The sequence below is a fragment of the Argiope bruennichi genome, chromosome 6 (genome assembly GCF_947563725.1).
Source record: "Argiope bruennichi chromosome 6, qqArgBrue1.1, whole genome shotgun sequence".
NCBI classification, from domain to species: Eukaryota; Metazoa; Arthropoda; class Arachnida; order Araneae; family Araneidae; genus Argiope; species Argiope bruennichi.
The window spans coordinates 120,807,919-120,835,873 of record NC_079156.1 but is presented as its reverse complement, the minus strand read 5'-3'; the positions used below and the strand labels follow the sequence as shown (position 1 = coordinate 120,835,873).

The following is a 27,955-nucleotide window of genomic DNA, read 5'->3' as shown; positions in this document are numbered from 1 at the left end:
TATTATGAGATGTGCAATAATCTGTATAAATATGCTATAGGGAAAAAAAAATCCTGATATTATGCATTGGATCTGTAGACTTATCTGATTTGATCGAGCCTACTGACTCAATAAAATCTATAGGAACAAATATTAAGATTGGAGTTTCGCAATGTCCAGATTTAGCTCTAACTTCTCCTATAAAATATTCTTGGTTCGTTCCATGCAGTGAGCCTACATTTCCGTTTGCTATATCCGGTCATCGGAGTGTTCATTAATGGGCTGCCTTTTATTATACCGTCAGTTGACCGGAAGTCGAAGCACTGATGATCACGGCACTCCTGCGTGGTGCTTTTTGATTACGTTGCTCCTCATCACGTTTTCGTTATTAACCTCCCCCTTTATGGGGTCTATCGCTTTCTCTCTGTATGTTATCTTGATATAAATAAAAGCCATTGTAGCTATGTATGTATATATGTTCCACATTTCCTTCTAAATAACTGGACAGAATTCATCCAAATATTGAACATTTTTTATATTAAACATGATGAAGAATGCTTTTATTTATAAATATTATTATTAAATATTCACTTAATTGGAAATTAAAGAAAATTTTGTCTTTTTTCAGTGGTAAAATAGTGGTGGATAGTGATAGAGTAGTACTACTTTATTTTAATTTCTCTTTTCTTTTAATTCTTCGTCCTTTGATAATTATTTTGTTGGTCTTACAGTAGTGATTTAATCATGCTTGAAATTAAATTTAAGTCAGTCGCTTAAATGAAAACGAACCTGTTTATACTTCAACATTTGTAAATAAAATTTGCAGTATTAATATAATAGGTATTATTGACATCGAAAAAATTAACGGTCGGTGGTTTTTAAAAATCGTTTGGACCAATTGATATTCTAATTTCATATAAAAACAGACGATAAAAAGAATTTTGTATATTATAATTGTTTATGCAAAAGTTTTTTTTTTTCCGTTAAAAATATTGTACACGAAAGTTTTGTAACTCAAGCAGCGCCTGGTATATCAGTTAGTTCTTTTATAGAAATGTTGAATTATATATAGGGTTTTTCAAAATAATTACAATTGTTTTAAATGTCTATTACTTCTTTCTAAATAAAGATAGAAGGACGAAATCTGAACAAAGCCTTAAGTTTTGTTTACATGTGTAATAACTGCTTATTCAACTTCACATGTTCATACTGGCAACATCTACATAAGTGACATCCGATCTCATTTTAAACACTTCGCAGTATTATTCATGTTAGAATTCCGCGCGTATCACGATTTTGCTACGTAAAGGGTGATTCGGCTTGAGGAAGTAAAGCACTTTTCTGGATTTTTTAATTGCTCAAGTTTTACTTTTTGCTGCTCTTTTCCAAAATCTCTTTTCGTTTGTGTGGAGTTTTTTTTTTTCTCAGTGAAAGAAATAAACATTTCTTATAAAAAACTTTTTACTTTTTTTTTCTTTTTATGAAATCAAAATTGCTTGGCGTATGCACAAAGGCTAACAAATATAATATGTTCGTAACTTCAATAATCACATTCTTGTTCTATTTTTGCCACCTAAAATATTTGAAATTACTTCTTGTGCCTTCCTTCATTTTATTGAAGTGTGCCAAAAATTCTGTTCTAAGCATAAGAATAGTAGATGGATAAGATGTAGTTAACACAATCAGCTAACATGACTAAAATTATCTCATTAACCAGGCTTCTTCGGTGACTTTATTAATGGCATTAATGCACTCATGTCGACGAATTTTGACGAAATGAATGTTGTCAAAATTCATTTGACATTCAAATGAAAAGAAAGTACTTTTTTAAATTCGGATTTCATAATAATGGGTAAGCATTCTTATTGATTTACTATTCTTGTAAAGAAGCGAAATGAGTTACTGACGAAAATTGGCGAAGTAGGTTCAAATGGAGAGTTTTGAGGTTCTTTTAAATTTTTTTTGTGATATTTTTTGAAAACTGATGTAGCGGGGACAGAAGACTTCAAGGCATCGTGAACTTTCAAACGAAATTGAAATAGTCAAAATTGGTACATTAGATATTTTATTTAATGATTATGTCTGGAAAGCTCTATGAAAGATTTTCCAAAAAAGATAATGAGCTATTAAGTAGTATTTTTGAAATTTCTCTCGAAAACTGACGGTAGTTGGGAAAAAAACACCACCTATTTGGTATAAAATTCATATAACTTTCAAATACCCATAGATAAAATTAATTTAAAAGAAATGAAAAGTGGCGGAATCGGCACAGTATTTGTCATTATGGAAATCATTCTTTTTGCCAATTATTTTAAATACGTAGATGGCGAACAGCTTGTAGCCAAAAGCGACTAGCAAATATTTTAAAACAAACGATTCCACCCATTCTCTGCCTTGTTTATGTGCCTGTTGCTTGTTAAATCTTACTCATTCAGTCATTTTCCCGTTGGTATGGCTTGAAAGTTTGAAGAAAAGGACATTCAATCATTTTTTTTTTTTTTGTCATCTAATCCCGGTTCAGAATAACAAGAATTTTCTCAAGATAACTCTTTTATGTTATGGATATTAATAATTCAAAATCTAGAATTCAGAGCAGGATGTATCACATGACAACATAAAATGATCAGAAATAGCTTATGTGGAACTTTGACCCGAAATTACAAAATTCATTATCTGCATTTCATAACTCCATACACACATATGCAAATCCAATCATATGTAAAATAACCGGTAATATTTCGATGATCTCTTCCGCTTTTCAAAAACAAGGAAGACAATAATTTCGAAGAAATGAAATTTAGGAAATCCATGTTCATGTGTAACAATTATTTTTGATTCCGGCTTTGAAGTGTTATTTTCTAATGAAATCATTTTTATTTGTCATGGAGACTGTTTCATCCGAGACATTCACCGTATAACTCAAACGTTTTGCAAAAATGGAGTCTGCAATTGTGAATTCAATGAATGTGAATTTGTCTGTGAATGTAAATTTGTCTGTAAGTCTGCAATTGTGAATTCAATGAATGTGAATTTGTCTTGTGAATTGTGAATTTGTCTCTAAGTCTGCAATTGTGAATTCAACATTTAGTGATAATATCTTTAAATAACTAACTGCACTTTTGCTGATTCCTTATTTATCTTCCAAGTATTGTTGTATTTTAGCCGAAAATTTAATTCCGGCCACTCTTCAATATTTTTTGAGTTGATTGTTACCGAAACTCGTTTTCTTTGAGCAGTTTTTATCCAAACTTTCAAACACGAGTATATATTCATTTTTGAGCTAAAAACATTTTTTTTTTTTAGTATTTATTATATTTTATCATCTTAATCGTGTCCTTTTAAAAATTATAATTTGAATGCAACTTGTTTATGAAGAGGAGGAGCAATTTTTTTTTTATAAATATTTGCCGTAATATACATGCATTGACAGTTTTTTGAAATTCGGTTTTTATAATAGTCATTATTGAAAATTTTAGCAAAGGTTACTTAATTGCAATTTAAATGCCCTTTTTTTTTCTTTAATTGTGATTGCTTTCAAAAATTTGAATAATGATTTTTAATTTTATCTTGATTAAACAATATTTTAAAATTAATTTTTAATTGAAAAAAATATTTTTTTAACGCAGAAAAATTAAATTTAACTTGAATTAGCAGCGTCAGTATTTGTCGCGAAGTTGAATTTTTTGTCTTTGATATTATTTGTTCTAAATAAGTCCGTATCCGATAAGTACATGCAAAGTCTAAGATAAGGCATCACTAAACTATAACTTAATTATTTTTAATTTTCAATCATCCTTAAAGTGAATACGAAGTATATACGATCAACGAGTCAAATACGATCAATGAAACTGTGCTTGATACTTATTTGAAGCGATTAAGTATGGTTACACAGTTGATCCTGTTTTTTAAACATTAAATTGATGTCAGAATTTTAATGATGTTTATTTCTAATTTAAGAAGAACCACATAGAAATTCCTTCATAACTCAATTCTAATATTGGCGTTTTACCTGTACATTTTATTGGAAACTCCCGGGCTGTGTTGTTTCGTTTCATTATACATCCGGGCAGTACCAGGGCATCTTAGCTTATATTCTATAAATAAATTCATCCCGACTGCCGGACTCTGAGAATCCCTCAGGATTTCTTTACCCCCTGCGCAGTAGTCAACAGCGCATCCAGCTCGCCGGGAATTCCTAAAAGTTGTTTTATTTCATCGATTATTATATCTTAGCACGTGCGATTATGAGGTTTGGTTCTGTGTGTTTCTGGACATGTAGTTCTGTTTATATCTACGCGTTTGTTTTTCTAGCATTGAGATTTTTCCCGTTTTTTAATAGATGTTTATTTTCTATTATTTTAGGCACTTCTAGCATTGTGATATAGGGAGGTGGAAAACATGGGCTTTCTTCTTTTATTCTAGTCAGTAATTCAGAATGGCACAAAATGAGGTAAGCTTTTTTTTTATTATTTATTTTTTATTGTTTATTTATTATTATTATTATTTTGCTCTTTAAGTGAAATAGACCTACCCTGAGAGGTATTACTTGTTACCACGTAGAGGTGAGGGAAAGTATTAATCAGTGTATCCTGTCAGGCTAGTACGTTTAGCATTTTGAGGGGGGAAGGGCTTTATTGTTATTATTATTTTTGCACTTATGCGAATCGAAATTCTTGCAATCGTCTAAAAATTCTACTTTTAGTTGTTGAAAAATCTCGAGGTTGTAAAAAAAAAAAAAAAAAAATAACTCGATAGCGCGGAAACATAATGTAAACTGTTAGGAAGAAATTTGATATGTACTTTATATTTCATTACACTTAGACAAATTGCTACGATATTTTTGTCGAAAACCTATCAACGTGAAATTTGTTCTTGCATGTATATGTGAACACATAACTCAATAGTACATACACCAAACTACCGAAATGAAATTTGGTTCATGGCTTTATTATTAGATTTATTAATGTGTATCAAATTTTAACAAAATCAGACCGACGGACGATCTGTTTGTATGTCAGTTCATGCACTGGTGAATACATTTAGTATTTTTTGGAGAGCTTTATAATTTTTTATTTACTATTTTTTTGCACTTATGCGAATAGAAACTTTTGCAATCGTGTAAAAATTCTGCTTTTATTTGTTGAGAAATATCGCTTCTGAATTTTTTTTAATATAATTCTGTCCGTCTGCAAACACGATAACTCAGAAACAACACAAACTTTTAGTAAAAAATTTGATATGCACTTTATATTTTATTATACTTACATAAATTTCCATGAAATTTTGTTCGAAACCTATCTATGAAAAAATTGTTCTTGCATGCGTATGTGAACACATAACTCAATAGTACATCGTGCTATCAAAATGAAATTTGGTTCATGGATTTATTATTAGAATTATTGATGTGTTTCAAATTTAGGCAAAATCGGATCGATTGATGATCTATTGGTATGTCTGTTATTGCATTGGTGAATATGAAAATAGAAGATGTAGATTGTATTATGTGATTTCAAATCAAAATTTTAGATTTATGTCAAATCTTACTAGTTTTATTTGATTTCATACATTTCTGATAATGTATTCGCTTATGCGAACAAATATTTCAAAGAAAAGTTCTTTTTGTCCCATTTATATAAATTTACAAAGGCTTCCTTTTTTTAAAACCCAATTTCATGATTATAGTTAAGAATGACCAATTATAAATTTATACTTTTAATAACATATCTATTACTTTGAAAGAATATGCTATTCCACTATTAATTTCTTATAAGTTTTGAATGACATATTTAATACTCGGAATGTCGTATAAAGTATATTAATAACAGAATAATATTAGTGTAAATAAAAAGTTTTTAAAAACACAATTTAACTAGCATACTTTAAGGTAGAAATTTATTTTATTTTTATATTTTTCTAACTTTTACTTTTTAATTTACAATTCATTATTATAAATGTTATAAAATCTTACAATCGTTTTCACAAATTCAGTGCCACATGGTCCTACTTGTTTTACCCTTTCTAGGGCCGTGGGAAGTATGCTTTCTCAGCAAATTTATCAATCTTAGTATGAAATTATGTAGGTTGGCATAAGTTCTGACAAATTTTTTTAGTAAGTCAGAAACTTAGATGCTTCAGTTCTTTATCTCAGACAAAATGATGTGTCTTGATTTGATACTTAATTATTAATTAACCAAATTAATTAATTAATTAATCAAAATATATTTATATGATAAGCTAAATGAATCCCTTTTCTTATTCTAATTTCAAGCCTAAAAATATTTTAACATAATATGACTAGAAAAAAATGGTCCTTTAAAGGGTTAAAATATAAGATTAATTAAATCTATCAATAATTTATAATTAAATTTTGGAAATATTGTAATAGTGCAATGTTATGGTGAGTGCTCTTCAAATTTTATATGCACCAGTGTGTAAAGTTTGAAAACTCAATCGCATTATAAAATTAATGAAAAAAAATCGATTACATAATTTCAGTTTTGAAAACATAAAACAAATCAGCTTAAATAAAAATTCTAATTAATATTTGATTGTGCAAAATTTTATTTGGGGTGAATCCAACTCATTTTTTAAAACTAAATATACACTGTTTCATTTTGTACTTCTTTTCAATTATTCAGCTATTTAAAAAATAAAGTACATATAAAAATTTTTCATCAATTTTTATTTATATTTAGGAAATTTGATTTCTAAATAATTACTTCTTAAATAAAAATAAGGTCGAGTGCCCTTTCTTTAATATTCTCACATATTTGCATAACGCGTTTTGTGTTTAACTTTATAACATGTTGAAGAGAATCAAGTATTTATTTTAGGCTTCTCCCTTTGTCCGAAGGGATCAAAATTTTGTTAATGATCTAAAATTTTAGTGTCAAGATCTTATGCCAAATTTCATTCATCTAGTCTATTGTGTTTTCAAATTATCGTGTTCACATATATGCGAGCGAATGAATAAGCAGACATTTTACCATTGATAATTGCAGTCCAAAATTAGGTGCATATTTGCGAATTATATGTAAAGATGATGTATAAATGTATATAAAGATAAATCGATTTATATGTATTAAAATTCATCTATCGAAATTGTTTCATTTCCATGATTGCATACACATACAAAAACTAATATGCAGACATTCAACTTGCTGCCATACTTGATCCAAAATTTGGTACCGTTTTACAATTCTGGTTATAAAATCATATACAAAATTTCATCTACCTATCACCTGGTATAGTTGAACTATCGTGTTCACGTGCACTTGGGCGCAGACAAGAGGACTTTCTGCTGATTATTTGTTGTCCAAAATTTGTCAGAAATATTTAACCCTTTAAAGGGCCATTTTTTTCTAGTCATGTTATGTTAAAATATTTTTAGGCTTTAAATTAGAATAAGAAATGGAATGATTAATATGATAAGATAAGAATTAGAATGATTAATTAATAATTAAGTAACAAATCAACCCACATTATTTTATGTGAGATAAAAAAACTGAAGCATCTAAATTTCTGTCTTTCTAAAAAAATTGTCAGAACTTATGCCAACCTACATAATTACATACAAAGATTGATAAATTTGGTGGGAAGCATACTTCCCACGGCCCTAGAAAGGGTTAAATTTCTTGTATGGATCGTACACAAAATTTCATTCGTCTAGATCAAGTTTTTCAATTATCGGGTTCACAAACAGGTACTATTCTAGAAATATGATTTTCGAATGCGGGAGATTTGAAGTTTGGAGATCCATCAAAATCTTGTGTTTGAAGTTTTTAACGATTACAATACTTTCTTCTACCATATATATATCATATCAGAGAAAATATAATAAGATACTAAACATAATATCACATGGTCTATGTAATAAATCAAGAATAGTTTAGGATAGTTAAAAGTTTGTAGCGAATTTATTTCGCTAAAAAAGAATTATTTTCTTTATATCAAGTAAAAACTTTTGCAAGTATCATAATGGAAAAAGATGACACCAATAGACGTCATTTCTAAATCCCTTCTTGCTTGATATAGCTTCGAATTCCTTTCACGTCCGCAAATCCAATTTTTGCGTAAAGTTAGTTGACTTGGCCTACATCTTCTCCGGAGAATAAATTAGGATTCTTTTATGCTTGTTATAAGTAATCTTTTTGTAGGGCGTTCGTTCTCAAAATAGGGATGATGATGACAATCTATGCGATAATTTTCCCTATAGTTTTATCATTTCTCCAAAAGTTTTGCTTAGAAATTGTGAAAATCAAACTGTGAGGAAATGGGTGAAATATGAATTATTATGTTGCAAAACTTTTTTCTCCATTAAGTTAATTGTGAACTAACTCTATTAAGTTATTTTGTAATTTATTGAGGGATAATGTAGGATTGTTGTATTCATTGGAAAATAACTTTATTTAATATAATTCAAAAATATTTTTAACTAATAAATTAATATTTTTAAATATAAATTTTTATATAATTAAAAATACTTTTTTAATAATTAACAGTGTATTTTTATTAATAATTTAAATATTTTTTTATTTAATAAATTTTTGCAGCAATACGTTTTTAATAACATATTTTTAATTAAAAATATGTTATATGTAATTAAAAATATTAAATTTTTAATAAATAAATTTTTAAATTAAAAAATCTGTTTTGTAAAATAGAAATATTTTATGCTTTCTAACACTGAATTTTATATATTTTTTTAATATTTTTGTCTCGTCAAATTTATTAAAAAAATGTTTGTTGGTAAATACTAAAAAGATCTTTGTTTTTATTTTCATCGTTTTTATGCTTTAGTCTTTAATTTGTAATTCATTATGAGCTGGCAATTAATTTTATATAACTTCTTCAAACAGTAAAATGCATGGAACATTTCATAGTCATACTATCCCTCCTTCCCAACCCCCACGCCCCCGCTATTTTAAGAAAGTGCTAGTTAAAAAAAAAAAAAAAAAAGAATTTTTATGAAAATTGAATAATTGAAAATTAGAATTGACTTTTCATTATTCGATGGAAGTCGAAATATAAATTACATATTCTAATTTATTTTAATATGTAATAAGGATCTTTATAACAAATTTTAGACAGTTTTATTAAAATGGAAGATATGTGGAGCATTTCAATGACATGTAACTCCCCACCTCTGAAATAAACCTCATTTTGTGAAAGTGTTCACATATAATAAAGGCTTTCGAGTTTTGATCTTTTCTTACCAACTTAAAAATATCTGTTATCATCTTAACGGGAATCAACAAATAATATCGAGAATCAACTACATTCTTTTTATTCCAAATAAAGTTTTTTTTTTTTCTTTGCAAAGTAATTGATTTCTAATGTTTGAAAAAATTCATGAAGATTAAAAACGTCATTCATTTACAGCCTCATGCGATGGTACACAAAGCAGGGAAATCATCTCATTCACGAGCTACGGAGAATAGTCCCAAAGAAGACAGCAATAAGGTAAGTCAGGTCTTTTTAATCGGATCATAATTATGGGATATAAAAATGTGCAACCTTTTCCTGAATGTAAAACAAATTTGGTTAAATTCTGAACCGTTTCAGAATACATTAATTTATTTTTTTGTAATGGATAATGTGCGTAATAATTAATGTTATTAAATATAATTTAATAGTAAATGTTAACTTCAATCGATGTTATTAAATTTATGTTTTGAAAAAAGTTAATATTTCATATACGATTTGTTCATAACAGAAGTAATTTTAATGATCATTTGAATGTTTGTAATATTATCTTTGTAAAATAACCAGACGTCTTTAATAGGAAGGACAATCTCGATTTTCGACTGACCGTCTGAAACTGAAATAATACCTCAATTTTTTTTTTTTTTTTTCTCATTTCGATTAAAATTTCACATTTATCTCGGTATTTTTAATAACTAAGCAGGTACTATAAAAAATTATTTACCTAAAAAAGTTTTCTGAGTTAAAAAATGTTTGGCAAGCAATTAAAATTTAAATTTCTAAAAAATTAAAAATTATTATAATTTTTTTAAAAATTTTTAAGAAATCTGAATTTCGAAATTTTATATGCTTGTAAAATAACTATTTCCAAATTTCGATTATCTATCTTAGATTTTTCCCTTTTTTTTATTTATTTAATAGCAAGTGCTTCATATTAATGAGAAAGAAAGAACAACTAATCTTAGTTTTTCAAAAAGGTAGCTATAGTAAAAATCTCTTTTCCAGTTTGTATCTGTATACTAGTTAATATATCGGCTCCTTAGGTTTAAAAAAGTATTATATATCGCAGGCTTTTTTATTGAATATTTTAACTGTGAAATCACTTTTTGTATGAAATATCGCTAAATCTTTTTATCGTCTGAATTTTTTTAGAAGATTAAAACGAGAATATGAATTGAACCAGACGATTTTTTAAGATCGCCAGTATCTAATTTTCATCAAAAAATATGAATATTTATTATATTATTCAAATTTTGTTCACAAATGTTGAAGCTTGAAATAAAGTTTTTAATAAAAGCATTCAGACAGTTAATTAAATAGTTTTTATTAATAAAAGAGGAAAATATAATAATAAAATTAATGATAATATTTTATATCAGAGATAAAATTGTTGTTCCTCATATCAATGGTTAATCATCTGCTTTAAAATTTTTCTTTTATTGTTCTTAATATAAAACCCAATAAAAAGTGTTGTTGAAAATATTTTTAAATCTTCACCTTTGCCTATCAACGGAATATCTATTATATATTTTTTTATTTTAAAATCATCTGCATCTATTTAATTATTTGTTAAATTTTGTAAAGTTAACAAAATTCAAGAAAATATTTCACGGAAATGAAATTAGTGTTAATGAAAAGGTAAAATTTTGGATTTTTAAATTATATTAAAATATTTCCTATCTTATAATTTAATTGTAGAACACCAACACATACACGTACACACATATACATACTCAGACAGAGAGCGAAAGAGTTTTTCATGAATTCTCATACATTTTATTAAAAGTTTCCATTCATGATATTTTAGTATCTAACGGTAAACGGAAACTCATACCATATATATAGTGATCTTTTTTTATTATATGGCGTTTCCGGTTGCGAAATATTGTTCACTAAATGCATTTAAATTCGCTTCATTTCCAAGCTGATTTCAATCTTTTCATATCAAAACCCTCTCGTATCGTGTCTTTATTTAGAATAATGTTGATGCAGGTGGCCGCTATTAAATGTCATTCAGCAGCTGCTGAAAATTGCTAGAAGTTTATTTGTGTGATATCATCGGAAGGCGTGCGTGGGTCTTATTTCTGTTTAGAAGCATTAATTATTGCTTATCTTTATTAAGTAAAAAAATGGCCACTGAATTAGATGATTTGGCTTAAAATTTCCTTATTTAAATTGAATAACACGTTACTTTTTTCAAGTATAAATTCCGAAATACAACAATGTTTTTTTTTTTGAAGTTTCATTTATCTCATGAAAATAAATACGTTAAATTATATTAAAATTAAAAAAAGGGGATTCGAACTTTTAGTTTGAAAAAACATCGTTGCATGATCATGCTTTAGGCTTGATTCATTGCCTGTGTATTGTTTTTAAAAATTTATTTTTAATTATTTAACATGGATGATGTACGTATAAAAAGTGTCTCTAATATAATAACAGGGTGTATTTACTAAAAAAAAAATTAACTTTTATTGTGAACTATATATTAAAATGCTTTTAGAAATTTATTAAAATTTATTAGAAAAAACCTTGCGGAAATAAAATTAGTGCTGATGAAATTTATTATTGAATTTTAAATTGCTGTGAAAATGGTTTTCGGGTTTCTTTCATATACTTCGAAATTATTAAGGAACAAACCTTACAATTTCGAATTATTTTTAATTAAAAATATGGTTAAAATTTTGGAATTTCGGAAAATTTCAACATTTTTTTTGTTTTTGTTTTTTTATATTCGAAGTACACAAAGAGAAAGTACAGTAATCGTCACAAAAATTCGAATCTTAAGATTTTAAACCTCCCCAGATCCTAAAAATCCGTTTGAAATTTAGCCTGTCTGTGAACACGGTAACTCAAAAACACCTTAGGTGGGTGGATGAAATTCTTATATGATCATTACATCAGATATCGAACAAAATAAATTCAAAGGAAATCTGTCTATCTAATTGTCCGAATATATTTAAACGATAACTACAAAACGATGAGAATTAGATTTGGTACACAAATTTGTCAAGTGCAGATATTTATGAAGGTGTTGACCGTCTGTCGGTCTGTACTTTCATAATCATGTAAACGCTATCACTCATAAACTCAACGACATAAATATTCGAAATTCAGTGTGTCACCCTGTGACTACAAATGCAGTTTTGCATCAAATTTTAATATCAATCAGTTTAAAAAAAAGTGCTGAATAAACATATTCAGTTTTCTGGTACTTATGTATTAATCATGTCCAGCAGTTAATCGCCAAAGATCGCATGTGATCAGTCTGTTTCGCAACTATTGTTCTTCAATGGCAGAGGTTAATAATATACAAGTATATTTATAGACAGTATGCGAGAAAGTTTTAGGTAGATTGCACTCAGGTTCTAGTAGTATCGTTTCAGGTATAGTATAATTTCAATATAGACTCAGGTTTTTTATCACATACGTTAGATCACTCAATTCATAGATAGTGTACCAGCCTATAAACATTGTTATATTTAAAAAAGAACTTTTTTTTATTATTTTTTTAATTTTCTCTTGTAATTATTGAAATTCTTTAAAAATTTAAGATTTTATGAAATTCTACTAATTAACCGAACTTGATTTTTTTTAAAATTATGTCTCTCTGTCAACACATTAACTCAAAAATAGAAAGAGCTGTCTAATGAAATTTGGTACATGGTCTTTATATCAAATTTCGGGCAAAATCCACCAAAGAAAATTCATTTATTTATCCCTCCTTTTGCGTGTGGACATGACAACTGGAAAACACAGTGAACTAAATCGATAAAATTTGGAATAGAATTTTACCACTATATTGTAGAGTTCTATCGCATTTTTAGACCTAATTCATCAAATAGTTGGCTGCCTATCAGTTGATGATTTGTCTTTTTATGAACTCATAGCTGAACAGCGTTATAAATTATATAAAGAAATTTAGTATGTGACCTTCAGTTCACCATTATAAGTCTGTAACCAATTTTGCACCAAATCTATCATGTGAAAAATTTCGAATTTCATCTCTTCACTATATGACGAAGTAAAACACAAAACGTTTCATATAGTAGAGGTATACGAAAAAAATCAAAAAGAGGAAACTTTCTCTGTTTTTTTTCTCTTAAGAATCATCAAGACAAACTTGATATAATTCTTTCCATAATTATTTTGACGTGCCTATAAAAAAAGACTTTCATGTTAGATTTTGTCTTAAATATGATATAGTTTTATTTCCCTCATTAAAAGTAAAGTATTTTTAAGCACGTACTTCAGCAACTTGATATATTTAATCACTTCCCCTAAAGGCAAGCAGGAAAGCGTAAACATGGCCAAGTGGACAGCCACTACAATGCTCTTAACATCCAATCATTTTCCACTCCAATAACCAGACGTCATTCTGAAAATTATTAGCTCCATTAAACTGTCCTCGCTGTCCAATACTGTTTAAAGAAGTGAAACCACTAGCACCATCCTTCCGTGTAAACTTTATACCCTTATCGAATAACATCGCGTGCTCAGCTATTTAATTACCAGAAGAATCCCCTTGTCGTGCCAAGATGGACGCACCTTGATGGCTTTCTGGTGCTGTTCCTTTGACTTTAAAGGACTTAAAACTGCTGAGCGTCCAGTGTCTGACAAGCATTACCGCGTTTTTTAGGCCACACCAAGCCAAGGACATTTTTCACCAAATTCCGATGGCCTATTTCTTAACTCTGGTGGTTGTTGATGGCGAAAGGCTTGTTGGGGCTTTCCTCCACATCCGGCTACTGACGGAATTTGGGCAGGTGTGATTTCGTCACACTTCTTGCCGACTGTTTATGTTCGCATTCGTAGTCCGTCCCATTCTTTTGGGTATCCAAGAGAAAAGGCATCCAAGGTGGTTGGCTATCGAAGCGTGACACCCGCACGCGACACTCCCAGGCCACTTTCTTCGGTGGTCATTCGCTCGGCACCCGGGTGTCGAGTACACTTGACAATGCCCAGATGGAAACGGCAGTGGATTCGAATGCAGTATGCCGAGATTTGGAAAAGACGAAATGCATGGTTTCAACCTCCAAAAAAGATTAAGCGAACTGTTACATTGGTGAGTTAGTAGATTCTTAACCCCAGAATGCATGACTTTTTTTTTACTAAAAAAATATATGTGTTTTGCATAATTGCATATAATTTAGAAATTTTTTTTTTAACTTTAAGTATTTTTTGTGAAATTTTAAAAAAAAGTTAAAAGTTTAAAAATGATTACATTAAACAGTATCCCAGTGACACAAATCATTTTATAACATTTATGTGATAAAAATAAAAGTCCCTCTTTACGAATATATTTTTTACAAAGCTAAAAAATTATTTTGATAATATTTTTAATGGTAGAACTATTCATAAAACAGCCATTTGAATTTTTTTTCAAGTTTCCAATTTAAATTTAATTCTAGTATTGCAATTGCCATAAATCGGTCTTTTCTACAAATGTTATCAAAAAGCATTTAAAAAAGGATTTCCAAACACTCTTTGTTATTATTTGGAACAATCATGTGAATTTTACAAATGTAAATATAAACATATAGCCAACTGGCTACATGATTCACTCCAGGATTAAATGAGTTTTAATAGATTTGAAATTGTGTGCCATCTGCATATTTTCCAGGCTGCAAATGAGCTATGCTCTTGTCTTATAAGTATATATATATGTACTTATTAGACAAGAGAATCTTTCATCTTTAAAAATAATAGTGAATTTTTTAAACCATTGTTTTTAATATCTGGCTTGATAACCAACTTCTGAAGAAACATACCATACCTGAACATACCATTTATTCACTTTCTTTAGTTGAATTTCTTTTTTAAACCGATATAGTATTGATGTTTAGTACTTTTTTAGTAGTAAAGTAATTATTATTTCTCCATCGAAAATGCAATAATTTTTATTATATGTTTAGTAGTTTCTACCGAATATTTAACTAAGATATAAATATATTTTCTGATTCTTCTCTGTTTTATATTTTTGCATTCTTCAATTTATTTTAACAAACGACGCTTTCAACTTACCAATGATATGATATATCTAACTAAATTAATAATATTTTTTTAAATGGGGAATCGAAGTAGATTGTTACTTTATATAATCCATTAAATCACGTTTTGGTTTTGACAGTTTTTTCCCCCGTAATATGGCCTAGAATTAAATTGTTTTTATTTGTTAGTTTAAAAAATAGTACATGCTTTTGTTCGTAAATTATTATATTTTTTATTTAGTTTAGAAAAGACTGAATATTTTTACCATATACCTTTTCAAGACGTAAAAGATAAAGTTTTTATAGCAGATTATTTTTTATTTAAAACATTTCTCATTTGCATGTTTCGTAAATGAATTGCTTAATGTAATTTTAAAGTAGTTTAAAACATTGCTGTCTTTCGTAACTGTCGCGCAATTTGCTTTTTGCTTTTATGTAGTATCCGTAAGGAATTGGTTGGAGCTGATCTCTATTTTTTCCCCTGTCATACATCTAAACATTCAATTAATTGGAATATAAAAATATTATAGTCTATCGGTGGAAAAACCAATACTCATAAACTGCCATGAAAACATAAATAAAAATACAATAATTTTATATTCAGTAATTTGAATATAGCTATGGAGATTTTGTGGTAAAATTTTTTGTAGAGCCAAGATAAATATATTGGAAGATAATCAAAATGAATCATATGGCAACTGACGATCAGTAGTTTAAGACAATTACGAGTGCGATGAAAAATCACCAACATTTTAATGATTTTATTGATATGTTATGTCATTTCATTTAACTTTAATAATGTCATCTTACGGATTGAAGTATTATGATTTTTATTTTCTCATATACGTAGTGTAGAGAAAGTAATCGCAAAAAAAAAAAAAAAAAAAAAAAAATCGGAGTCCAGATTTTGATGGATTTCCACGTTTTAAATCTCCTTCAGTTCGAAAAATACGTTTTTCAAAAATGACCTGACTGTGAAAAAGATAACTCAAAAACGCTTTGAGCTAGACGGCTGAAATTTGGTATACGGTCATTACACCAAATATGCAGATTTCTAGCAAGTTTTGAATACAATCTGTTCAGAAGAAGTTTGTCTGTCTGGCTGTTCGAATACAAATTAATACGATGATTACAAAACGAAGAGAACTAGATGGTGTGCTGATTTAACATCTACAGTGTAGACACGTCAGATTTTGAGCCAAATCCAACTGCAAGTTGACTGTCTGTTGGTCTGTACTTTCAGAAACATGTAAACGCGATATTTCAAAAACGCAGGGACTAAAGTACATCATTTTAGTATGGAATTTTATGATTACAAGTGTTCCAATCGGTTGGAAAAAAAGAAAAAAATCGCTTCTAAAGCACCAATTCAATTTTTGGATACTATTAACGCACGCCAAGGATTAATCGCCAGAAAACTCGCCAAGGATGAAACGATGGACTCAGTAAAAATGCTAAATTCTCGCCAAAAGTTAATATTTCGTAACTGTTATACGTCAATTCCATCTTTCTTTGGCATGGCAATTTATTAGAGAGTCTGTGAGAAAGTTTTGTGAAGACCACTCCTGCTGGTTTCTATTTGTGTACCCCGGATGTATTTAGGAACGGTTATACATACGAAGCATTGCTTGACTCTGCGACTCGAATTTTACTGATAATTTGACAGTACAACAATCTATCTTTTATTTTTTTCTATTAATTTATATTTATACTTTTATTCTCATTATGCGCTCATGTATATATTAATGCACTATTACGAATGCGTTACAGTTTTCGTGCGTATATCTTGACAAAATATTGTTAAATAGATAAATTTTGTAATATGAGCCCTATGAACTTTCTAGAATTCTATCTCGACAACTATGTATTTGTGTAATGATATTTTTAAATGTAATTAGAAACTTAATTCATTTTATAATTTTTATCTTAAATTAGCCCATAGAAACTTCATTCTAAAATGTTCACTTATTTCCTGATCCAATTCCCACTTTTTATTTAAGTTTTTTTTAACGCGTCTAGAAAACTGATGACTTTGACATTTTCTCACGCTCCTAGCGAAGGAATAAAAATCCCTGATGCTTACAACATTCTTTTAAAGATATCTAAGATTCCCTTTCCTAAGTATACAATTGTCAAAATCCCTATCAAAATCTCATAGTAAAATCACTAAACGGAAAATTTTTCTCACTTTCGCTATGTAAACATAGGTAAACATTTCTTGCTTTGTAAACATAACGTCAATTTATCATCGCATCTCTCTTGTATATAATATGCCTCCCGTGGTGAAATAAATCTCAGTTAAAATTACAAAAATTTCTTCTTTTGATGCATGCATCTGCAAAATTATGTTTATATATATATATATTAAGCGAAGAGAAGACACTTTTAAATGTTTAAATTTGATTTATTCCATTACGAGAGGCATGTTATGTATAAAAAGCACATGACGTACGTTTACATCGCGACACAAGAGGAAAAAGAAAGCGAAATTTTTTTCCTCAGCGATTTTATGCCATGAGAGTCTAATAAGAATTTCTTTGATTCGTGTCGATTTAGGAAATGGATTTTAGGTATCTTTTAAAAGAATGTTGCAAACATTACAGATTTTTATCCCTTTACTCGGAGCGTAAGAACATGCTGATTGAAGCAGTTCTATATTACTCTTGGCACATTAATTAAATAATAAAAAAAGAAGAAGATGGATTTGGATCAGGAAATAAGAGATCATTTTAGAATGGATTAAATTAAGATAAAAATTTGGAAATCAATTAGAATTTAAATCGGATTTTTAAAATATCACTACACACATACACATGTATTCCGTTATTCTTATATTTCTTTGCGCTGTTATTTAAGTTAAAAAATGCAATTTTTATAAAATTTTGGGAAAAAATTATGATATTTATTTATTTTAATCAATCCTAACAAATGTCAAATTTGGTTTTTGCGAAAACGCCTTTCTACTATTTATTCGCATGTATTGAGTACTATGTGTTTACGCAACAAACTTAAGGCGAACGCGTGACCACAAATTCTTCAGTATCTGAAATCAACTGTGTCCACTAAAGGGTTCATTTCCACTCTCTACTGGTTTTAATTGAAGCATTTCATTAGCAGCATTCATTCGGCTCCTGCCGTGCGATTAACAGAATGGAAACAAATCCCCAGAACTGCATTTTATGTGCCATTTTTAAGATCCGATAATTAAAATGACCTTTTCCTATGTTTTGATTCCTGACCGCCGATTGCGTGCTGAAATTTCTCCCGTCTTTTAATGAGAAACAAACCAGCGCATCACCCTCATAGATGGAGTCAAATGACACTTTAAAAAGATGTTCTCCGATATTTCTGTCTTGTCAAATGAACATTGTTTTCAAGTCATTAAAAATTATTTTCTGTCAACATGTTGACGTCAAGTGAATTGCGCATGCATTTCAAAGTAATCGAAAGTTTCGCTTCTTTTACTGAGAACTGTTTTCTCTGTTAACTTTTTTACTTTCTCGTATGCGTAATATGGAGAAAGTATAGTAATCGTCAAAAAAAAAAAAAAAAAAAAAAAAAAAAAAATCAAAAACGAGATTTTGACGAATTTCCACGTTTTAGACCTCCTTGAGATCGAAAAACACATTTTTGGAAAATGTCCGTCTATCTGTGTCAAAGATAACTAGACGGATGAAATTTGGTATGCGGTCTTTACACCAAATCTGCATATTTTGAGTAATATACAGTAAAATTTGTTAGTAAAAAGGCCGTCTAGATATAAGTTAACACGATAACTACAGAAAGAAGAGAGCTAGATGGATAAAGTTTGGTATATAGATTTAACATCTATAGTGTAGACACGTGTCGAATTTTGAGCCAAATCCAATAAGAAACTGGCCGTCTCTACAGTGTGTACTTACAAAAAAAAAAAAACAAAAAAAACGCGAAGCATGTAATCATGCAAAAACGCAATAGTTAAATATATAGAATTTGGTATGGGATTTTTTTTTTTTTTTTTACTACAAGTGCAGCTTTGTCTCAAATTTTTATATCAATAGGTTCGGAAAAGCATGTCTAAAACACAAAAAAATGGATTTCCGGATATTATTAAAGGCGGGGATAATTCACTCGCCAAGGATAATTCGTGAAAAAGATTACACAATTGATTACAAAACGATACTAAATTCACACCAAAGGTTAATATTTCGTAACTATTGTACGCCAATGCCATGCAAGGCGTTCTCTGGTAGGATATAAGTTTTTGAGAGAGTATGCGAGAAGTTTTATAGGAGACCACTACCGCTGGTTTAAATCTATAGATGTTTACTGATATTACCAGTAAACTTCCGCAAAAATTTAAGTTTATTGTTTTTAAGTTTAAGTTTTTAAGTAGTATTGTTGTTAAGTTATTGTATTAAGTTTAAGTAACAACATAATTATAATGTACTTGTTTGCATACAATATTTAATTTCAGAATGTAATTATCTTGAATTGTTTTGTTTGTTGTGTTCGGTAAATGATTCAAAAATATTATTAGCACTATTAAATATTATTAAGCATAAGTCACTAAATGACTTATGCTTAAAGAGTTTTGTAAGAAATAGTTATAAAATAGAAAAACATTTGCGAGAAAGCTTCGCTTTGTAGTATCATACATAATCCTTACAATGTTTTATTCTTCTGTTTATTTAAATGATTTTGTCTATTTATTTAAATTAAATTAAAATTGCGAAATTAAAATACTTCAAAATGAGACCTTTGAACGTAAAGATGTTTTATAATTATTGGTAAAAATGCTGTCTATCCACTGATATCTCATTTAATGTCGTTACTTTATATTAGTTGAAAAATAAACCAGCGAGAATGGTCTAGCAGAAACTTTTTTCTAATTGAAGTTTTATTTATTTACACCAGAATGAAAAATTAGGGGTCTTGAGTGAGGCTGGCTTTAAACGCAAAAAAAAAAAAAAAAAAAAAAACGTTCAGATTTTTATTTTTAGTGTTCCCATAGGAGAATCTTGAATTTCGTAATATAGAAAAGAAAACCGTGTATTGATTTTGGACAACTTTTTGTCGCTCGATTAAAATAAAAATTTGACACAAAACTAAATTTTAGTTCCCAGATTTCATATTAAGTTTCATTTACCAGAATTGTTGCGTTTTAGAATGATCGGGATTACATGCTTGAGAATGTACAGACTGACAGACTGTGAACCCCGTGACAGATATTATTCAAAATTTGATATGGATCTACATTTTAGATGCTAAATACGCGTCCAGATTTTATATGCCCGTCTCTTAACGTTTTGTAGCTATGGTGTTCATTTGGTCCGCCGGACGGACTGTTTATGAAAGGATTTCCTTCAAAATTTGATTGAAATCTAAAAATTAGGTGTCAATAACACATACCAAATTTCATACATCTAGCGTTTTTGTGATTTTTTTTTTCCCTTTTTTCTTAAATTCAAGCAAACAATGTTTTAACAGGTAATGGGTATGCTTCATCAGCAATACTTAAAAAGTAATATCCTTTAATTATTTCCTCGCTGTAGGTTTTGAATTACTTGAGAAATGGGGATGTTGACAAAAAAAAATAATGTATTTGATTATAAACTTATTTTACGATTAAGGGCTTTGAATTTCAAATCAGTTATCTCAATCATTAATAGACCACCACATTTTAACAGAATATATCACGGCTCTGAACTTAAATTTGCTGTACTTAAAACATTCAAACATATATTTTGGAAATTTACGTATTCTTTTTACTCGATTTGGTTCAAATTCTATCATTGAATTACAATTTTCTGCAAGGATTACGTATGATAAAATGGAACTTGCTACGTTCTTAAATTATTTCATTCGCAATCACATGAATCGACAATAGTCAACTCATTGAGGATTTGATTAAACATTTTATAAACATTCAAAAGTTTCAGTGGTATAAAGCATATGCCAGAATTCATTGATTCGCACAGAGGCGGACAGGTTGATTTCTTCGGAGTGGATTTCATCTAATAACATTCTACATTTTTACAATTATCACATAAAAGTTTATCCTTTTAATAAATTGGGTTTTTGGATTATTGTATTCGTCCGCAGTTTGAAATAATCCCCCCCCCCGAAAAAAAAAAATCAAACTGTGAGAGGCTTTAATGTGTAGATTTTTCAAAATCTAAAAGTCCAATTTTTTGACGATTACAATTTTTTTTTTCTTTCTAGATATAAAATATTTCTATATTCAAAATACTGTTATCGCCTACGACTTTAATTAAAGAAAGAATATCAACTCACTAAACGATTTTTAAAAATCACTGGAGTTAATTTTTGTCATAATCATTAAATTTTTAAAAAAGATTTATAAAAATTTAACTATTCTGTGGGAGTGGCAACTCAGATTTAAATAATTAAAATGATTTAAAGTATTTGTAATATTCCTATTTCATTGTATTAAAATGCTTGATAAAATAATCCTTTCTGTATTCAAAAACCCATCTTTAATTAATAAAAAATTATCGAATGAACTATCCCGAAATCTTTATTAAAACTAGTACTAAGTTCTCATAGTATCTGTGAGCAGAATTTAAGGTAAACCTAATTATTTTGTGTTGATCTGAATTGTGACTTTAACTGTAAGCACTGAAGTAAATCTATTCGATTGTTTAGATTCCTGTGGGTTACCAAAATTTGAAAATTTTTGCTTCTATTTTTATGCATTTAAAAGCACAGCTTTTTTTCGGTTTAATTGTAGTCTCATAATAATTTTTTGGTCTAAATATGGAATTGCAACGACTGTTTAAAATATATGTTATTTTTAAATGTCTGGGATTCCGTTTAGACTGTATCACTGAAGCTTAAATTGACATTGCGTAGTTTTCCTCGAGCTGTCAACTTCATCTGGCATTGCCTATATTTATTTCAATTTCAAAGAACTTTATCTTTACAGAAATACACGAGATTCAGTTGTCACGTTTTAAGTCCTTGATAAGTTCGTTTTCTGTGTTTGAAATACTTATTCTGCTTTTATTCTGCAGCTGGCATAGAAGTAACCTAGGTGTAAGGACGACTGCATTTAGAATGTTTATTTAGAACAACCAAAGCATAAAAGTTTTTGTTTGGTGTGGGAAAAAAAAAAGTCATTTTTAAAATTTTACTGACATTTCCGGCTGTAGGTAAAAAAGGCATTCTGTGAAAAATGTTCTTTGTATACTTACGTTCCTTTCTTAATGTTTTTTAAAGAATATTTCATTTGATTTTTTTTAATTCTGTAAATTTTAACTCTAATCTTATTGTTGAGATCGGTTACATTTTGTAAATTTTTAAACAATCATTCTTTTTTTTTTAAATCTCATATATGAAGTTTACAAAATCTTGTAAAAAATAAGTTATTCATTTTAAAAATCATAGAAAGCTATTTTTTTCTGACTCCTTAATAATTTTTAAAGTATGTTACAAAATTCATTTGCACATTGTTAGTGGAAACAAATATATGTTAATAAAAGAATAAAATATAAGGACAACTATTTTCAACAATGAATTTCAACCTCCATCTAGTGTTAAAATAATCAAGTTTTAAATAACTTTCCCTTTTCACGTTAAAGGTACTACTTTCAAAATAATGCAGAGAAAAGAAATCTCTATTTTTTAAAAAGAATATTTCCCTTTTCCATTTTTAGAGTAGTATATTAAATATGTCCTAGACCTTACCATGTTATTACCTGCTCGTTCTGCGTATGCGATATGGGAAAAACAGTTTTTAATTAATATAAAGTAGTTATTTAATTAACTATCTCGAAGGTTTCGTTAAAAAATTTTCTTATGGTTCACAGTAATTTGTGATTAAAATTTGAAGCAAATCTATTGAATAATTAGTAGGGACAAAAAAGCTAGTATTGTTATATAAATGCAAGACATATCAATCATTTTTAATATAAATTATACATATAAAAATTCAAAAATCCAGACTTCAGAGCTAAGTGAAGTTTTAATTAACTAATCTTCTACCACGTGAGTCAGATTTAAATATCTGAATTATTTAGGAACAAATCTTATCACTCAAGTTTGTCAATTTGATAAGCTGATTTAGAACTCTAGGAAAATTTTACATTTTAAGGTCTTTTTAAGAAACGGATGCTGCCAGAAAGGACCATTGCATTGAATTTCCTTTCCTCTCTTTTATAAATTCTAATAAAAATGCAAGAAGTAACATGCGTTACTCATAAGGACATACAACTCTATAGGACTTGTGTAACCCGGTTTTTATATTCTGTAGTGAAATACGTTGCTCGTACTTTGAGTTGTATTGCATGGAGTTCTATTGAAGAGTTTGAAGTGGTCTTACATCAGGTATGTATACTTCAGGGACGTCACATTTTGTTTCTTTCTTAACTTGTTTATTTTCTACATAATAGTCCTATTCATGGCATAACTGCCGGCAGCTCTCAGAACGGAAGTTTTCGGTGTTTTGGGTCAACTCGACTTCCGGTTTCCTTGTATCAAAATGCATCGCGAGTTGCCCAATGAAATGATACATAACTGTCTTGTTTATTTCTGTAAGAGTTATAACGGCCTTGCCGAGAATCGTTTTCTTTTTCTTTTCTTATTTTTTAATTATTATTTCGTTGGATGATGTAAAATGTAATTAAAAATGCGAAGTGCGTTGAGTATTAAGTTTCAAAGAACTGGTATTCTTTTCTTTATTGGTTGCTGTTATTTAATTATTTATTTTTATCTTGAAGGTGACTGAAAATACTTCTTCCATATTTGGTTTCTGTAAAAAGAACTTAAATTCCTATTATTTTCGTATGCAAATTTTAGTAAATGTACATACTCTGAGCAACTTGATTTTAGTAAATTGAAGTTCGAAATGTTTTGAGTTTATGTCGTTATCAGGCTGAGAGCTTTATTGATTTGTGATTTCTGAAAAGTCATATTTTGTTAATCGAAATATGTTTTAGAACTTAATAATGACTTAAAAAAATTTTTTATATATAATTTTTACTTTTTCTAGAATTTTTTAAAATTTCTTTTGTTTTAATGTAAATTTTGCTACGAAGATTATGATAATATGATTTTTTAGAAGGTAAATAATTCGAATAAATTCGATATATACAAAAATTGAAAAGAATTGTAAAACAAAAAAAGTCGCATAAAAATTATAAAAATACTGAAAAAGTTTAAGAATTTTTTTTAAATTTAAAATGACAATAAGCATTTTATTTTAACTTTTCACAACTTATTTTTAATTTTTTATGGATTTCTTTTGTATTTTTTTACTAAAGAATGCATGTTTATAATTAAGATAAATAATTTTAATAAATGAAGTATTAATAATTATAATAAAACTTTTTAATAATTTTATAAAATATCAATATTTCTAAAGGTTTGTAATTTTAATAAACAAAAGAGATACAGCACTTTGAATATAATGATTTTATTATAAAACTTGCAACTAAATATAGCAATTCACATGCAACGTGTTCAATTGTATTTTATAGCTAGAAAGTCCTCTTTTGAACTGAAAACTTTTTAAGAAATATAATCTAGTGATTATTGTGGACATAAAGTGTGAACGCATTTAGCTATTAATTTAAACCTTTTAGTTATGAATTTAGCCAAAATGAATTCAACTGATGATGTTTTAATATTATATTGATATGGAATTCAAAGAACCAAAGAGAAATTTGAAGATGACAAATTTGAACTAAAATTTTCCGAATTTATTATGTTCTACACTAACGTGCTATATATAGTCTAAATTTTATAGCCGTTAAACTGTGTACCAAATTTCATCCATCAAAGTAGTTGCATTTTGCAGGTAATCGCATTTATATGCATATAAAAGTATGGACTGATAGACAGTTAGCTCCTGGTCAGATTTAGTTCAAGATTTGATAAAGGTTTGCATTTAGGATTATAAAACTGTCTACCAAATTTTATTCATTTAGTTTATTTACGTTTTGAAATTATCATATTCCCTTTTACTTCGACAAACAGACAGACTTCCTGCGAGTGGATTTAATTCCAAATTTGATAAAAATCTACAAATTTGATGGTAAATCCACATATCAGATTTTATATATCTAGCCCAAAGCGTTTCTGTATTATCTTGTTCACAAATAAACAGGTGTAATTCCAAACGTGCTCTTCGGACTCAGAAAGGTCTGAAACATAGAGATTAATCAAGATATTCAAGTTTTTCTAATTTTTTTTTTTTTTTTTTTTTTTTTTTGGCGATTATAATACTTTCTCTTTGTTTGTATATGAGAATGCAATATCTGAAAGTCTTAGAGAATTAAATTTTTCATATAATCTTTAAATGAAAATTATTTTCTGTATGAAACCCTAGACAAATCCGCCATCGTGAAGTTCGTCTTTTTTTTTCTATCCGTGTTCAATACGAATATAACTTAAAAACTAGATGCGTGAAATTCGGCATATAATCTTTAAAAAGGAAGAACCTTATCATCTTAATTTAAGAAACCAAAATTATAGATCTGGATTCAAAATGCGTGCTCGATTTTCTTCACCGTACGACGATTCCAAATACAAAACATTCATTTCTGTTGAAATATATACGAGAGGGCCAAGAGGTATACAGTCCCGATTATTTAAAACCTAAGTTTTTTTCCTTCTAATATTTTTTTAGGTACACAGAATTATTATAAAGCACGTTGTAAAATAGTTATGCATCTCATTTTATTAATAGTTGAAAACCTTGGGAATCGAGCAGGCAATGACGATAACAATAAGATATCGTTGCAATTCATGTTTAGGCGTGAGAACTTAACTCCTTGCTGATAATAGTGCATAATATTTACTTTAATATTGAGAACTGAAATGCGGGAGAATGTGATATATATTATCTTGCTGATTTCGCCTTTACTTGTAATGTTAATTTATTGGATTTGCAATTTATATTATTGCTTTTTTTTCAGTTTTTAAAAGTCGAAATAACTGTTAAAATACGGTAATATATTAGTTTTACGATTTTGTAATTAACTCCCATGGTAATACATTCATTCGTTGTGATCTAATATGTCTATTCCCAATGTATATATATATTATAGCATTCATTAGCATTCATTCATTTTCTATTATAGCATTCATTTTACAGTGATATATAATTATTCATATTTTTGAATTTACACTCAGTTTTACCATGGTGAAATCGGTCCCGAGATGGCATTATATTGCATTGTCAACATGGCAGCAGATTGAAAAAGGCTCTAATAGTTGGTTGTAAAATGATTTTTTGTGTGTGTACGTGTGTGTGTGTGTGTGTGTGTGTGTGTGTGTGTGCGCGCGCGTGCGTGTGTGCAAAATCGCGTGGTTTTTTTTTTTTTTTTTTTTTTTTTAGGAAAGACGTCTATATAGATAAACTTAAAAAGCAAAACTTTCTCGAAATATAAAATTTGATCCAAATCGTTTGAGCCGTTCTGAGATACATGGAATAAGTAAATTTATATACAAGAATTGCTAGTTTCAAGTTATAAGATGGTTTATTTTGGTAACTGTATAAAAATATGTATGCTATTATTTATTATAATTATTTATTTATGATGATGCATGACTACATTTAATTCACTTTGTCACATTTTTAAAGCTGACTTTCGATATTTTTTCCATGTAACAACTAAATAAATATAATGCAATTTGTAAAAGTCTAGTTTAGTTATTTTAATGCCCCATTTGGAAGCAATACAGAGTTATTTTGGGATGGACCTCATAATTTCGAAACCCGGTCAGATGACAGGGATGATATTTGAACTGTCACTCTCTTTCCAAATTCCTGTCCCACACTAATATGAAGACATTTTTCTTACGGTATCGCCAGGTTAGCGTATACCAGGCTTACGACGCAATGTATCTTTAGTGGGATTCAGGTTTCGAATCTGAAGCCTTCCAGCCCCGAAGTTAGAATATTATTATTAGACAATTAAGGCAAGCAAGAACTCGGTCAATTATATTTCCTTATAATCTTATAATCAAAGTGTTAATATTATCTTATTATTAAGTTATCGGATTTTTTTTTCAAATTTATTTTTTTGGAAACATTCTAATAAATGTACTGTAATCGATTTTGCCTGCAACCTGTTCAGCTCTAGGCTGCTGCCTAATCAGAAATCCATCACTGAGCCCACCATTGTCTTATCGTTTTATCTTATTATCAGAACTTTGAAATTGAGTTTTGGCAGTCTCGATGTGGCTTGAAAATAGAGCAAGAACCAAATCAGTGTGCAAATCGATGTCCCAACAACAGATTATTTTCGCGTTCAGCTTATTATTATTTTTTTCCCTGTTCTGTATATGCGTATAAACATGAGAAAGAGAGAGAAAACCAATATAATAAGACATCAAAAAGAAAGAGGTTAACCTTTTTTGCGATTTTATCACTATAATTTTGCAACTTAGCTGATAGCGATGTGTCAGCGTGCGGATTATGACACTCATGAGTGGTTCCAGTTCTTCTCAAATTCACTGTACTTGAGAAACGAAGCGTAAAAATACATACACCATCCCAATAATTTAGGTCATCCCTTTAGAGGCAGCGTCCGGAATACTTGTCCTGAGTCATCCAGATATCTCTTTCCAAATCTCTTAAGTGAAGGTTGTGTCGCCGGATTTGTTTATTGCATATTTTTCCGCCGAGTTGGCTTAGACTTGACCGATCGCACGATTCAGGGCGAAACTAAGTCTTGTTTGTGTTGGGAGGAGCATTATGGCACTTGTGACGTTAGCTTTTTATCTTGCAAATCGTTGCCTGCTTTCAACTGATCTCGCGAAAGTTATGTTATGAT

General features: G+C 28.8%; 1 protein-coding gene across 3 annotated transcripts in view; it reads left to right on the top strand.

The window, feature by feature from the left end:
• LOC129972913 (serine/threonine-protein kinase 26-like) overlaps positions 1-27,955 on the top strand; it is a 67,508-nt gene that overhangs the window by 16,420 nt on the left and 23,133 nt on the right. For all 3 annotated transcript variants that reach the window (XM_056087232.1, XM_056087233.1, XM_056087231.1), the window contains exons 2-3: positions 4,342-4,429; positions 9,361-9,441. In XM_056087232.1, coding sequence (XP_055943207.1) covers positions 4,415-4,429; positions 9,361-9,441 — 96 coding nt within the window. In that variant the 5' untranslated portion in view covers positions 4,342-4,414. The remainder of the gene's footprint in view (positions 1-4,341; positions 4,430-9,360; positions 9,442-27,955) is intronic.